This window comes from Hibiscus syriacus, unplaced genomic scaffold (assembly GCF_006381635.1).
Source record: "Hibiscus syriacus cultivar Baekdansim isolate YM2019G1 unplaced genomic scaffold, ASM638163v2 tig00111402_pilon, whole genome shotgun sequence".
In the NCBI taxonomy this organism is placed as follows: Eukaryota; Viridiplantae; Streptophyta; class Magnoliopsida; order Malvales; family Malvaceae; genus Hibiscus; species Hibiscus syriacus.
The window spans coordinates 1,157,129-1,171,507 of NW_024063082.1; the positions used below are offsets into that span (position 1 = coordinate 1,157,129).

The following is a 14,379-nucleotide window of genomic DNA, read 5'->3' on the forward strand; positions in this document are numbered from 1 at the left end:
GTCGAATATCCAATTTTGTTCCTATTCCAAAGAATATTTTCAAAGTATACAAGGCTTTCACAGCAACCAGTTATGAGGGTGCTAAAGTGGGGGTAATGATGGAGATATTAAGGTGCAGAAAGTGGCAATGGTGATGAAGCGGAGGATTTGAGAGCTTTAACTGCTCGAGCTCCTTCTAAGAAAACTCGGACAGCGACACCTTTAGCTGTTGTTCCGATGTAATCTGACTCAAATGCAATGGATACCGATGAGCCAACGAAGAAAAGAGAAATCGATGCCCCAAAGGAATAGGATAATAAGAGGGAGAATCGGTTGGAGTACAACAAAACGCTAAGAAAATGGAAGAGAAAAAAGAAGGTTTGAAGGCCATTGCAAGATATTGTGATAGAGAGATTAGTAAAGAACTGACTCTTCTTGTGGTTTCTACCTGTTGCTGAAAAACGTGGGGAAAGTAGCATACGGTCGAAGTCATATGGATTACTAGGAAATGCCGATAAATTTGAAATAACCAGCATCAATATGTACCAATATCAAAACAAAAATGATGTATCCATATGTAGCATTATAAACACACGATATGCTCACTAATATGAGGCTAAAATGTAGTCCATGACAATGCTTCGAGCATGTATGAGTCATTCAGGAGTTTCATAACCGAACTACAACGCAAAAAGTCAAACATCCTTATTCCCAAGATAGATAGCTTGACATATTACTCTTATAACAAAGAACGGTTGGAAAGAAGATACCATGCAAGAAATGAAGAATGCCCAAGAGAAGATTAATATTACATTTTAATCAATGTTCCATGATTCAGCAAGCCCAACTTCATAACCCTTCCAGAATAAGGGAAGGCTTTCGGAACCCTGTTTCCTGTAAAAAATGTAGACTCAGTAAGCTGCAACCAGCAAAAGACTAATATTTTACATTTAACAGATTACTTGCATGATTGAAAAATGCAGACCTTTAAATTACAACATTTCCAGTCGGAACTGTCAAAACTTCTAAGCAAATAAGTTAGAATCGATTTGCTCAATATTAGAGAACACTTCTCTCAGGGTAGCCTGGTAGTTTGGAGATTTTGCCTGCAATAAAATACTAAAGCTTGAACATAAACAGGCAGGCTAGAGAGAAGAATGAATATTAAGTTAGCAGAATTGAGATTAGGAAATGTCAACAATTAATCATCAATTGTGCAAGTAAAGGGCGTTAACAAGATAAATACTAATATGCCATAGCTAAATTGATTGCAACAAAAGGCTTCATTGAACTCTTTCCGGTAAGGTAGACAACGAATTTAGTTTATGTGAGAAAATAGGGTACTTCATTCAATATTGATTAAGAAAAATAATAATGGAGAGAAGGTAACATATATAAAATCAGGAAAAAGTGACCAAAGAAAGGAGCCCCATAACAAAAAAGATTAAGAAAGAATCATGGCCTAAGTTGCAGACATACACATGGATTGTTTTCAAGGTAGATTGTAGTGAGCTTTTCTCTTGAACCAGAAACAGCCTCAGCTATGTTTTCAAGTGATTCTATTTGGTTGTCGTTGAGCCATAAGTCCTCCAACCTGCAGGTAAATTTATTCATCAACCAAAGATAGCATAAGACCCCTGAAGAGGGAAACAGGAAATTAAAATACCTTGTCAAGTTTTGTATGTCATTTACTGATGTTAACTTATTTGATGAAACATCTAATACTCGGAGGTTAACCAATGTTGATAGACCTTCCATTTTTGCAATACCATTGTGGCTCAAATATATCTCTTCTAGAGCAACGCATTCCTTGAAAAACAAAAAATCAAAATCAAAACATCATTAAAATGTCAAGGAAAATAAAAAGAATTTTGGTAGAACAGTTTATTTGAAAGTGCAATACCTCCAATCCTGTCATAGAAGTTAGACGATTACTTTGCAAACTAATCTTCTTAATACAATTGAGCCCACAAAGATTTATCACTTTAATTTGATTCCTTCCAAGCCAAAGCTCTTGTAAGTTTATGAAATTTTGCAGATTTTCCATTACCTAAAGAAGGAACTTCACAGTTTAGATCATGATTGAAAATCTACTAATAAGACATGTCACTTCAATCAAAGGTGTAGACAGATTACTTCAACATGAAACGGAATTCACTAAAAGGAATTCACAAAAATCTTATGCTGACAAAGTGGTGTAGACAGATTTCTGCACTAACCCTTAATCTGTTCGAACCAAGTTCAAGAATTTGCAATTCATGCAAGTGGTCAATCTCCTCCGTCATAGTAACTTCATTTTTGGAGACGTAGAGTTCCTTGAGCGTGCTGAAGACCTTTGACATTCCATGCAGTGAAGTGATTTCATTGAAAGAAACATCGAAAACCAATAGCTTCTTGAATAAGCTAACATCTGGTATTTTCATCAATTTATTATCCCTAAGTACTAACTCCTGCATAAAAACAAACAAACAAATAACCCCAAGCTTCTTCATAGTTCTACTAATAATCAACAACGGATAACACGGAAAGAGAAGGGGTAAGGGGGGGGGGAGTTACTAATTCCATAACATAATAAGACTCACTGATTGTTCTTTTATGTAACAAGTACTTTCTCAAAGAAAGCTAGAAATTTAAAGTTTTAAACCAAATAGTAACAAATAATCTGCAAACATGTGATCAACATGCTTTTTTTTCTTTTTAGTGAAGAGTAACTGGTAAGCAGTGATCAGAAGTACATAAATTTCATCTCTCAGAGAAATTTCAAAAATAGTAAAAAATTAAAGGAGTGATACAGCCAAGACAAACGAAGCTTCGATGGTATGAACGAAAAGGAAAGGGTTACCTCAATACCAGATAATGAGTCCCAGTGAGAGATCGGCTCGATAGCAGCATCGTCGATGAGGTTCTGCCGAAAAGAGAGCTTTCTAAGGTTAATAAGATTCGCAATCCGAGGGTCCAATTTCGACAAACGGTTCGCAGTAAGATCCAACTCGGTCAGGTTTGGCGGCAATTCCACCGACTCAAGATCGTGGAGCTGGAAGCTGGTGAGATCGAGAGTGGTGGTGGATGATAAATCAATCTCCATCGCTTGATCATGTTCATCCGGGTTAGCTTCTGGTGGTAGTTCGGTTTGATTTTGCATTTTGGGAGTAGGGTGGGAGGGCGGCGGCGAGCGGAAATTGGATGAGGTTCCGTCGACAGTCGTACGGCGGTTTTGTTGTGCTTGTTCATTCATTCTCCGCCCTGATGATTCTGAAGGCAATATATTTTGCTATAGAAGCGACACGTAGTTTGTTAATTTTGTTCCCTTCAACACGGTGCCGTTAGGACAAGTACAAAAAAGGTTCTAATACTATACATATAGAATATACTATAATTTAATAAAAAAAAAAGTAATATACTATAGACCTTGGAGTCCCTCTCACTGCTAGGAGATTTTTTGTAGCGGACAGTGTGTTGATAGTGGATTGGAAGGCTAAAACTTTGTCTTATATTAGAAGGGTGCAGCTTTTTCAGTTTGTGGTGTATAGTGTCCAAATTTTTTGAAGTTATCAATTGGTCTTTTCTAGTATGGTTGTCAATCGGATTAATCAATTATGTTTAAGGTTTTTTTGAGGGGGGATAAGACCGCTAAAGGAGCTAGATTGGGGTGGAGCTCGATCTACTCTCTTGGTGTGGTCTGAAGGATATGGAATCAGGCTTATTTTTTGTTGCTTATCAGGAAAGTTTTGTTGAACGATGATTCAATTTGGGTGGCGTGGGTGCATTCTTATATAATTAAGGACAACTCTTTTTGGAGTATTACTTGTCCTCAGCAGTGCAGTTAGACTTGGAGGGCTTTGTTGCAGCTTCTGTTCAAGGGTTCTCGCTTTATCTACGGTTTCTATGATTTGGAAGGAAATTCGGAGTAAAAAGGGAAAAGTTCCTTGGGAAAGACTTGTTTGGCACTTTAAGGCACGTTCCCAATAACTCTCTTATTTCTTGGATGGTTATTTTGGACAAGTTGTCCACCAGGAGCAGACTCATTTCTTTTGGTCTGGTCGTTGAGGGTGAGTGTGGTTTGTGCTTGAGGGATAGTGAAACCAGGAATCATTTATTTTTTGAGTGTGAGATCTCTCGGATGGTTTGGCGTGGTATTTTGGACAAGATTAAGGAATCAGAGGTTATTTGCAGGGAGAGTGATTACTGTTACAAAGATGGTAGATCGCGTAAAGGAAATGGTAAAGTTGAAGCCGTGGGGCAAGCAAGTTGATAGGGAGAGTCTTGTAAATAGAGATATATGTATAGCTTGGCAGCTGGTATAACCTTTTTTTCCTTTTGAGTTCTACTGCTGATGTAGTTATTGTGTTGCAGTTTGACTGCTTTTGGAATATATGATACATCCATCTAAAAAAATTATACTATAATTAAAATTAAATTTTATTATTAAATTTTATAGTTAATTTATATTTATATTGATAGAATTAAAAATTAATATTTTAAATTTCCATAAACATTTTAATTTCATTTGTATTTATCTTAGTTTTTTCCCCTAAATTTTCTTTGGTTTTATAATATTGTTGATCGGTGAAGCTGACAATAATCGTAGATGGTGATCGAATAATTTTTCTGGTAGTACGGGTCTGATTTTTTTTTGGGGGCTAAAAGTGTGTACATACCCTTATTCTCCTTTCACAATGCCCTAAACAAGTGTCGATCAGGTCTTGTTGTGGCGTTGGTTATGATTAGTCATCAAAATAGATCACATGTATTAGCACGTGGTTGCTGGAGATCATACGTAAAAGATGTTCACGGAATAACAAGTGATTGATACGTGATCGTCGCTGGTAGTTCGAGGAATACACTCCGCGTGATTGAGAATTCACATAAATCTTACATTCGCATCTTTGGAGATTTAGGTGATTGACACGTGATCGTCACTGATAGTTCGCGGAATACGCTCCGCGTGTCTAAAAGTCCGCATAAATCTTACATTCACATCCCTGGAGGTTCGCAAGAGTCGTATGTTCACATATAAGAAGGTTAGCAGGTGATAACAAATATATTAAATTCATTTATCATTTGTATTTATCCTTTGTTTCATGTGTTCATTTTGGGAACTAATTATGACAAGTGTTTGATCGAACTGAACCAGAATGCTAATCGTTCTACTGATGAATGGAAACAAAATCTTTCTTCCAAATAACTGCTTTTCCGAAACGTTGATTCTGCTGTTCTTTAGGGATAAGGAATGAGACACTTGATGATTTTAGTGCAAATTTGGCACCAGCAACCTGTAGTTCATCTCAGAGAGATTAGCGCCGCCTGCATTCTCGGTTCGTGCCGGCTATAGCAGCAACAATCTCGAAGGCCAACTTATTTGTGCAGGTTAGATCTTATAGGTCGTTTCATGTGAAAATGATATCATTTTTTGTGGGTGATTCACAATCACACGACTTGATTAACAAATTTACTTAAAAAGTTGGTATACATGTACCCCAATAGTTGTATTAGGAATTATAACTGTATTACTATAGTGCATCTATCATTTGAGTAAAATAGATTTGAAATTAGCATAAATCAAATTGATAGCGAGTCTATATTACCTAAACATAATCCGAGAGGACTTCAAGTTTGATGTTTATCGTATACACTTAAATCGGTGTGAGTGTCCTTGTATCGTTGGCTCAGGTACGTCGCACAACGAATTGGTGGAAACCTGGTTAAAAGTACATGCAGCAGCTCAATTAGAGATGGTATTCAGATAAACAAGATTACAAAAGGTATGTATGCTGCTTGGACTGGGGTTCTTGAAGAAGGTATCAAATGAGGGGCACTTAAAGAAAAATGAAGACCCGAGTAAAGACGGACTTCAATCCTTATTATTTATATTTAGAACACTTTGACAACAGCACTTACTTTGGAGGATTGTTTTCGGATTTACAAGTAGGCAAACATTCGACAAGGCAGTCGTGATTCGGTTCAACAAAGTATGCAATCTGTAATCAGAAACAGCAGGCATAAACCTTAGTTTTCTTTTGAGGTTGACATAGATATGTATTTGGAGGTTATTACATCAATGTTCGAATAATACAATGGAAATGGGTATTTCAAGAAGAATAAAGAGCCAGAGCCATATAAGATCAATTATTGTGAAGTTCATTCTAGTAGAGTCGAAAAAGATCAGATCGAATCAAACAAGAGTTGGTAGAAAAGCAAATTTTTGTAGTTCTTGAAAGCACTATTTACCCTGCTTGCATTTAGGTAACCATAAAGGCATAGACAATTAGCAATATGGACAAAGAACAAGTACATCAAGATATAAATGTTATCTAACAAGCACAAAAGTCGGACATGATAGGTACAGAACAGTTATGACGGGATGAGTATGTTGAAGCAACCCGATATAATGACATGAAGACATCATAGAACATCTATTTCAATTACTAATCATCAAAAAGGCAGCTAAGGGTCTTACAACTTGGATGACAAAGATCGGATTCAAAAATGGAAGAGGACTTACGGAATATCTCTCCTGACCATTCCCCAAAACTCGGTGCAAAGTGGACCTGGGTACATGCGAAAACTAAGTAATTAGTCAAAATAGAGAAGAAAGATGGTTTCAAAATGTAGTTTCCAGCCTTAAACATGAAGACCTCAAGCATATATAAAAAGATAGTTACAAAAGGAAGTTTGGACCATAGTTGCCAGAGAAAGTTGCAAATTACTTGAATATACAGTTGCTCCAGCGTTCCAGCATGTCCCCGAGATTGACTATAAAAGCTCTGTAAAAAAATCATTAAGCGTGTCGTATTATACAATTATTAAGATCAGATTAAGTTTATGCAAGCGTAAAACAAGAACAGATAAACAATGCAAGGATAGCATTTTAAAAAGATGAGCAACATATGTACATTAAATTACAGAAAACCGGTCACTTAGAAACTACTATCGGGTGCAAATGAAGCCTCCAAAAGCAAGGCAGTAAAATTGATTCGTATTTCCACTAGCACGTCTAAAAAGTAACCCGAAAGGCAGAAACCTCAGCAGGCCATCTGCAACTAACCCTTTTATAGGTGCCACATATTCCCATATCTGAGGTTTTGCATCTTTATTTTTGCATATCTGCAAAAAAATAATGATAAACTTTTGTTAACTAGTCAAAAGCAGAGAATAATGGGTAATATAATTGCATGATACTGCAGTTATCATACTTGCAGACCCATCACATCATCCGTTGCCAAGAGTGTAATCAGTCCATAATCAGAATGTGCACCCGCTCCATATATTCCTTTTGAAGGATTAGAAACTTGACCTGAAAAGCATACAAGATTCATATAATATAATGAGTTACATCAACCGTGCAAAGACACCAAAATTAAAGTAACGACATTTCATGATCTTCCACCTTCGTAGTGTAGTAACCGCAAGGTGGCAATAGGCTTTCCAAGCATCTCAGGCTTATGAAAAAAATCAACCTCTAGGTCAAGCGCAAGCGCTATGATCCTTGCAACTGCTTTTGCCACCTCCCTAATTGCACATAATGAACAAAAACAAAATCTTATTAGCCTATATTTGTGGCAACCTAATCACATGCTAGCTGTATAACTTACAATGCCTCGTGATGAAATTTTTCCATGGTCTGCCTCCATCCAGGCAAAACACCTAATCAAAGCAAAAGGTTCCAAATATATAGGTGAAAAATTATTTAAACAAAATCTAGCAAGATAATCAATCAACAAAGTCCGGTAGTGTTTACCATCTTCAGGCCAAACATTTGGCCCGTAAAACGGCTTCTCCGCATCAGGATCATCTTCTGGCACTTCCACGCCTATGTAATACCCCTCTTTGTAGTCTCCTACTACCCCACCAGTGAAAAGAAAGCTCAATACATCAATTAAACCATTTCAACAAAGATCAAATATGAAAGGTAAAGCAAAAATTACAATTCAAAATAATAGAATCACTAATGAGAAAGAGTTTGCTGACCATGAACTTGATTATCAGGATCAAGAAGCTCGTCAAGCACTGGAGTGTATCCTCTGTGTTTTTCATTCCTTAAAAGTTTCATTTTCTCATTTAAAGGCAAATGAAATAAGTTCTTGCTTTGAGCAAATACTTCATCCATGAATTCCTGACTTATCCCATGGTTTATCACATAGAAAAAACCACAATCCAAACAAGCCTAAAAATTCACCAAAATTTCCAAATTTTAATTCTGGTTTTGTGTTGAAAACCATCAAGATATCAAAATATCAACTTCCGACCATCATGACAACTAAAAAGTTTGTAAATTCCCATAAAAACGTAGAAATCAAATGAACAAAGAGAGGGAAACGAAAACCTGCTTTAGTAGAGAGACGGATTGGTGAATATCGAGATTAGAAAGATCAATACAATTGAGAGTTGAAACTTTGAGAAGAGCATCAGTTCCATTTTTGCTATTATTCTCCATTTTTTCTTCTTCCTTTTCCCCTTTGCGTTGCTTTATTTTGGTGTTTCAAGTCTATGAGGCCTCAAGTTCCGAAATTCAAAGCGAGAATTTATACTGGATGAATCCAGAGACCAATGGCAACGATTACCGAACACGATGCTGTGCACACGTGACGAAAGGCAGATTCACATGCTGTACCACTACACGACACAAATATGACTGACATCATTATTATTTAGGGTAAACTACAAGTTTAGTACCTAAATTATTATATTTGTTCCGTTTTGATACCCAATTTATTTCCTTTCAAACTATACATGATGTTTTAGTTTATGTTTCATTTTGGTACCGGCTGTTAAAAATTTAACGGTGATTTTAATGTGTCATGATAAGGTAATGTCATATAATCATTGGAAAAAATAAAAAAATACCCCCTCAATAATTCTATTATTTTTTAACGGCAGAGATTAAATTGAAACTTAAACTAAACGTTGGGCATAATTTGGAAAAAAATAAAGTTTGTGTATCAAAATGGAATAAAAGTAATAGTTTAGATACTATACGTGTAGTTTATCATATTATTTACTTGTAATTATTTTTAGGGTAAACTATATGTTTAGTACCTAAACTATTACTTTTGTTTCGTTTTAGTATCTAAACTTCAATTTTTTTAAAATCATACCTCACGTTTAATTTAGATTTCATTTTAGTATCCACCGTTAAAAATTTAATACTGACATGGCAAAATTTTTAATTTTTTTAATGATGATGTGGCATTTTCTTATGATAAAATGTCAACATCATTGTTAAATTTTTAACAAGAGTGTACCAAATTAAAATATAAACTAAATGCTAGGTATAGTTTTGAAAAAAATGTAAAAGTTGGGTACCAAAACGGAATAAAAGTAATAGTTTAAGTGCTAAACATATAGTTTACTCGTGTTCTAGTTAGATATCAATCATTTTTAAAGTAAAATGAATATAAGTTAAAGATAAAATTATGAATAAAGTGCAAAAGTAATTACGGTTTTTTTAAGTTGAGTTTGAGGTATTGGAGATGTGCATCCTGCGCCACGGGATAATAGAGTGGCTGAAACTTGAATGGTTTATTTTGAAGAAGAATATTATTCATTAGAAGCCGCTTTCAATACCGAGCAAGTGGAAACTCAGGGGGGACAAAAGGCAATATTCCCTCCTTTATAGCCCCATCAAGTATGCTGAATTTTGAGTCTAGATTCCACTTCGGATTCAAATTCCGTCTATTATAGTTATCATTCATTACTTTTCAACGTAAGAATTATCGGTGTCCACATTCAGATGGTATTGAAAAATTAAAATTATCATATAATTTATATTTTTAATATATTTTTATTAAAATTTTATTTTTGCTTCTAAAATTTTATAAATTTATTTTCTTTTAAAATTTTAAAATTCATTTCCTAAAATAAAATATTGTGTTCGTTCATGTGTCCACTCATAGCTCACATAAATTGAATTTGTATTGGTAAAAAATATTTTTAATCACAAGGACATGGATGCTTAAGAGCTTCAATATTGTCAACTAAATGGGTTGGTGGTTGAGTATGCGGGTGAACAAACATTATGGATGAAGACACGTAGCTGCATACATGAAGGGCTGCTACGCAAGGAATAGGAAAAGGAAAAGACGGTTTACCAGTTCTTTAAAAAAATTAATTTAAATTTCCAAAAGAGTAAAAATTCTAAATACCTCTTCAAAATATATTAAAGATTCATCACTAAATATTCATAATATACTACATCTAATGTTCATAGTTGACGCGTAGTATGTCTTTCTTTATTGTATTGGTGTTTGGAGACGTTGAAACAAAAATAATCTCCCTTTTAGTTAAAATTTCGTTGGCACTTGACGGTGTACAAATACGATTTTATAAATAATTAAAATATTATACAAAATGCAACATCAAATAAGTATATAGTAATGCCATGTTTTATATTAATATAATACATTCTATCATGTTCATAAATATATATAAATAATATTTTTTATATTTATTAATTTAATTTAGTAATCAAATCATTTGAATTATATTGTAACAAACACGATATTCTCAATTCAATTTAGTGATACAAATGCTTGAATACTATGGTGAAAAAAATTTGTTTGAATAATATGTATCTAGAATTATGTCATGGTCTAGGATAATTTCCACAATAACTCATGACCTCGTCAAAACTCCGTGATGACTTTTGAAAAACGTATTGTCTCCATGATGAATTCTCTATGCAACAATGCAATTCGGACGCTTGATCATGGTAGGGAATATAAAAATCGTCGGATAACCCATTCACTTTTTAAAAATCATCGTGTAATCTAAGCAAAATCCATTGAGCACTACAATAAACATTCTAGTTAAATAATAATAATTTTTGGTGCACCTTGAGTAATTTTCTTTACCATATTATTACAGTAATTTTATCCAATTTGTTTCATTCACAATATCATGATTCGAACTTAAATATATTTATTTTATTTTCAAAATTATAATATAATAATATCAATATACAATTTATTTTATTATCAAATTATAATATATATGTATAATCTTTTCAAATTGCGGAAATTCCAAATTTTACAATTTGATCTTCCTCTGGCATCAGCAACAGCCAGATGCCGGTTTGCGGCCCACTGGCAGCAGGAAATTTGTGATCATTTCCCCCCGGTTTCAAGCCTCGGGAATAATCAATCTCGTGTAAATATAGAGCGGTATACTCTTATTAGAGTGTACGATCTTGTAAACTAATATACGAAAAGAATCAAAAAATATTTTGCATTAATCTCAACAGATTATGTTATAGAAAAACACACACAATAAACAAAATCTTGAGTGACAATGCTTCAAACGTATCATCGTATCATTAGCCGGAGATTTCATGGCGGCAAAGAGGGCAAGAATTGCTATTGCCGTTCAAGAGCCAATAGGTAATACACTCATGGTGATAAACGTGGCCGCACGAAACTTGCCTTGAAGCAGCTCCCTCGAACTGCGACAAACTTTCCATACAGATCGAGCAACTACCGATCGCATGATCAACCGCCGGCATGTCGGAGACCAAACGGACGACCATTTGATGCCTGGCTAGAACATCTTCCGGCATTGTCATAGCGTCGTCAAGATCGAATTGGTGAGTGAAAGGAACAGAAACATCGCTGCTCGAAACGACAACCTGGTATTTAGCTGATCCGCTGTCCATGGAAACGGCAAAAAACGAAGAATATTGGAAAGGTTGAGGCTTTGATGTTTTTGTTTTCGAGAAGTGGTGATGGAGATAAGATTAAGACCAATCAAAGAATTGTTTGGATTCATAGTCTGTGATTTGATGTTAAATAAAAATGGTACGAGGGGGCGAAATTGACCATCTGTAAAAGGTTCGAACATTTTTGACTCTTTTTATACATTAGGTCTAATGTCAATTTCCACGATATTTCGGATAATTTACTTTATTGAAATGTTGGTTAGTCACAATTCACAACGCGTTTATAGTGATGGCGAAGATAAAGTGGGCGTTTAGTTGGCGGCACATTGGATTATCGGGGAATGGATTGTCATTCCTCCGACTCTTGGTAATCTTTTATTTCTAACAGTGATATTTTGGGGGTATATTACCGGAAATGTGAATATTCATTCTCTTAGGTATTGTTGGATTACCGGCGTTTTAGATTAAAATGTCCTTAATTTTTTCCCTAAAAATATTCTTATTCTGTCGTTGAATAAATTTTTTTTACGAAGGTTAAATTACAAATTTATCCTTAAACTATTTTAGATTTACAAAAAAATTCATAATTAGAATTTTATATGAAGTTCAGGGGTTAAAATAAAATTTTACCCTTTCATTAAACCTATTTATCTTTTCAATTTTGTAAAAAAAATTATATAATTTTATGAATTTAATTTTTTTAAAGAAAATATATAAATTAATTATAGTAATATTATAGTAGAATTCAACTTGTTAAAAAATAAATATAAAATAAGGACAATTTTGTAAAATATACATTCCAATAATCTTTTATTCCTTTAATCAAACAATGTAATCTTGCATTCCTGCTAAACGAACCAAACACAAAATACAACATTCCCAGTAATCTTATTGTCGCCGGTAATCTTATTCCCACTGGTAATCTTACATTCTGTGAACCAAACGCACCCTAGTAGATACCAATCATAAGCGGGTAGAGTGAAAAGTTTTAAATAAAATTTTAATTTTAATCATTATAAATTGTTAAATTATATTAAGAATGTTGTTTTCACAATTAATTTTTATAGTATTTAATTTGAATTAATCAATTAATATATCAGATATTAATAACTAAATAAAACTATATGATATTATTTTTCTGTTAACAAATGAGGAGAAGATAAATATATAAGAATTTACTTAATCCTACATGGATAATTTTATAATATTATTTATTTATTTTAATATTACAAGTCTACGATACCTTTTAATATTTACATTCATCAAATAATTTAATTATATTTATATTTAATGTTGAGTAATATGCTAAACAAATTTTATAATCTAAATTTCTAATTTATCAAATAAATTAATATATTCATATAATAACAAAAATTTGCATGAGCATATGAGATATTAAAAAAAACATGTATGATTTTTTATTTTATTATATTTTAATGTTACGTGTGAATTTCAGTTGTTTGTAAAATACTGGAAATTTAGTGCACCACTCTTAAGGCTAAGCCACGTCTAGTTAAAAAAATACATTAGAATTTGAGGTATAGTTCAGGCCATTTGGATCGAAGCGGGAGTTTTAGCATTGATGTGGGTTCAACACAGCCCATTAGAATTCAGTTGTTTGCATATATAATATTTTATAATACATTTAACCAATATAAATTTTATTTTACACAATATACATATTTTACTGTCCTGTATTTTTATTTAATATTTTAGATTTTAGAGCTAAAATTTAAGCTTATTATTTAGAGTTTATAAACATTCAAATAATTATATTTACATTTTTTAATTTTCAATTTGATTATGTATTATAATATTTAATTTAAAATATATAATTACTTGATATTACTTTTACAAACGTATGCATAACTTCTTAAAGATAAATACTTTATATTGATACTTTAATAATTATTTTTAAACGTAACAATAATAGAATAAGTTTCAACAATCAACCAAAACGACATATCACATCTAATGTACTTACAATAATTTCAGACGCAATGCCCCCCAACACGTGGAACCATTGCCTTGCATTTGTCCCTTTTTGTCGTAGAAAATATTTGTGCTGTAAAAGGTGAGAGAATAGAATTTTGGAGTAGGTATGAGAATGGTTACATGTGTACTCCAATTTTTTTTAATTAATCACTAATATCTATCGTCAAATTAATCTAGATCTAATTCTGTATAGATTCGTTATGGATACAATCCTTCTAATATAATTTGTTTAATTTTAATCTTATTTAAAGAATCTAATGTCTCGTCCCACCAGATCAACTAGTTATTAGCACGTTTATTTAAATTTTATTTCTTCATTAAATGAGTCAAATTATATTTTTTTCGACTCGAATGAAAATAAAATTCAAATAATAAAGTATAACAACAAATATGATATATATTGATTATAATTTACATACTACATTACTTTTAATATTATATTTGTATGAAATTTATTATATTATTTGATAAATATTTTGTTTTAATTACTTTTAAATATAGAATTCCTATCCGGTTTTTACGTCAATGTTATCTCCAAGTATCTCTTTCATTAAAGAAATATGCCACATGCCTAAATAATTCCCAAAAGTCCGGTATTAATTTGTGTAAGTGGTTTGTTTATATGTTTAGCACCTATCATGTACATCTAAATATGCTTAAATATGATTGATACAAATTAAAATTTATCAAAAGCAGACGGGAACGAGATTATTTATTCTTCGTTTTTATTCGATAAACACGAAAGAAGATAGAAA

At 33.0% G+C, this 14,379-nt stretch overlaps 3 protein-coding genes across 5 annotated transcripts; all 3 read right to left on the bottom strand.

Moving 5' to 3' along the window:
• Window positions 1–590: 590 nt before the first annotated feature.
• On the bottom strand, window positions 591–3,229 carry LOC120161726 (protein phosphatase 1 regulatory inhibitor subunit PPP1R7 homolog). Of its 2 annotated transcripts, none has more exons than XR_005519500.1 (7): window positions 2,822–3,229; window positions 2,199–2,429; window positions 1,883–2,029; window positions 1,646–1,788; window positions 1,459–1,573; window positions 946–1,085; window positions 591–873 (listed from the first exon to the last, which is right to left on the bottom strand). XR_005519500.1 is itself a non-coding variant. In XM_039171941.1 (7 exons), the coding sequence occupies exons 1-6, from the start codon at window positions 3,212–3,214 to the stop codon at window positions 1,005–1,007; spliced, it is 1,110 nt and encodes a 369-aa protein (XP_039027872.1). In that variant the 5' UTR covers window positions 3,215–3,229; the 3' UTR covers window positions 591–873; window positions 965–1,004. The 2 variants fall into 2 exon arrangements, 1 of the variants encoding a protein (XP_039027872.1); XM_039171941.1 differs by having other exon boundaries at window positions 965–1,085.
• Window positions 3,230–5,501: 2,272 nt separating this feature from the next.
• On the bottom strand, window positions 5,502–8,493 carry LOC120161727 (2-oxoglutarate-Fe(II) type oxidoreductase hxnY-like). Of its 2 annotated transcripts, none has more exons than XM_039171942.1 (11): window positions 8,303–8,493; window positions 7,948–8,143; window positions 7,718–7,819; window positions 7,572–7,623; window positions 7,367–7,488; window positions 7,173–7,273; window positions 7,025–7,083; window positions 6,687–6,743; window positions 6,482–6,527; window positions 5,878–5,957; window positions 5,502–5,677 (listed from the first exon to the last, which is right to left on the bottom strand). In XM_039171942.1, the coding sequence occupies exons 1-11, from the start codon at window positions 8,411–8,413 to the stop codon at window positions 5,587–5,589; spliced, it is 1,017 nt and encodes a 338-aa protein (XP_039027873.1). In that variant the 5' UTR covers window positions 8,414–8,493; the 3' UTR covers window positions 5,502–5,586. The 2 variants fall into 2 exon arrangements, with proteins under 2 accessions (XP_039027873.1, XP_039027874.1); XM_039171943.1 differs by having other exon boundaries at window positions 7,718–7,816; window positions 8,303–8,492.
• A 2,797-nt stretch (window positions 8,494–11,290) lies between these two features.
• On the bottom strand, window positions 11,291–11,626 carry LOC120162247 (E3 ubiquitin-protein ligase RNF181-like). Its single transcript, XM_039172414.1, has one exon. The coding sequence runs from the start codon at window positions 11,624–11,626 to the stop codon at window positions 11,291–11,293; it is 336 nt and encodes a 111-aa protein (XP_039028345.1).
• Window positions 11,627–14,379: the final 2,753 nt, after the last annotated feature.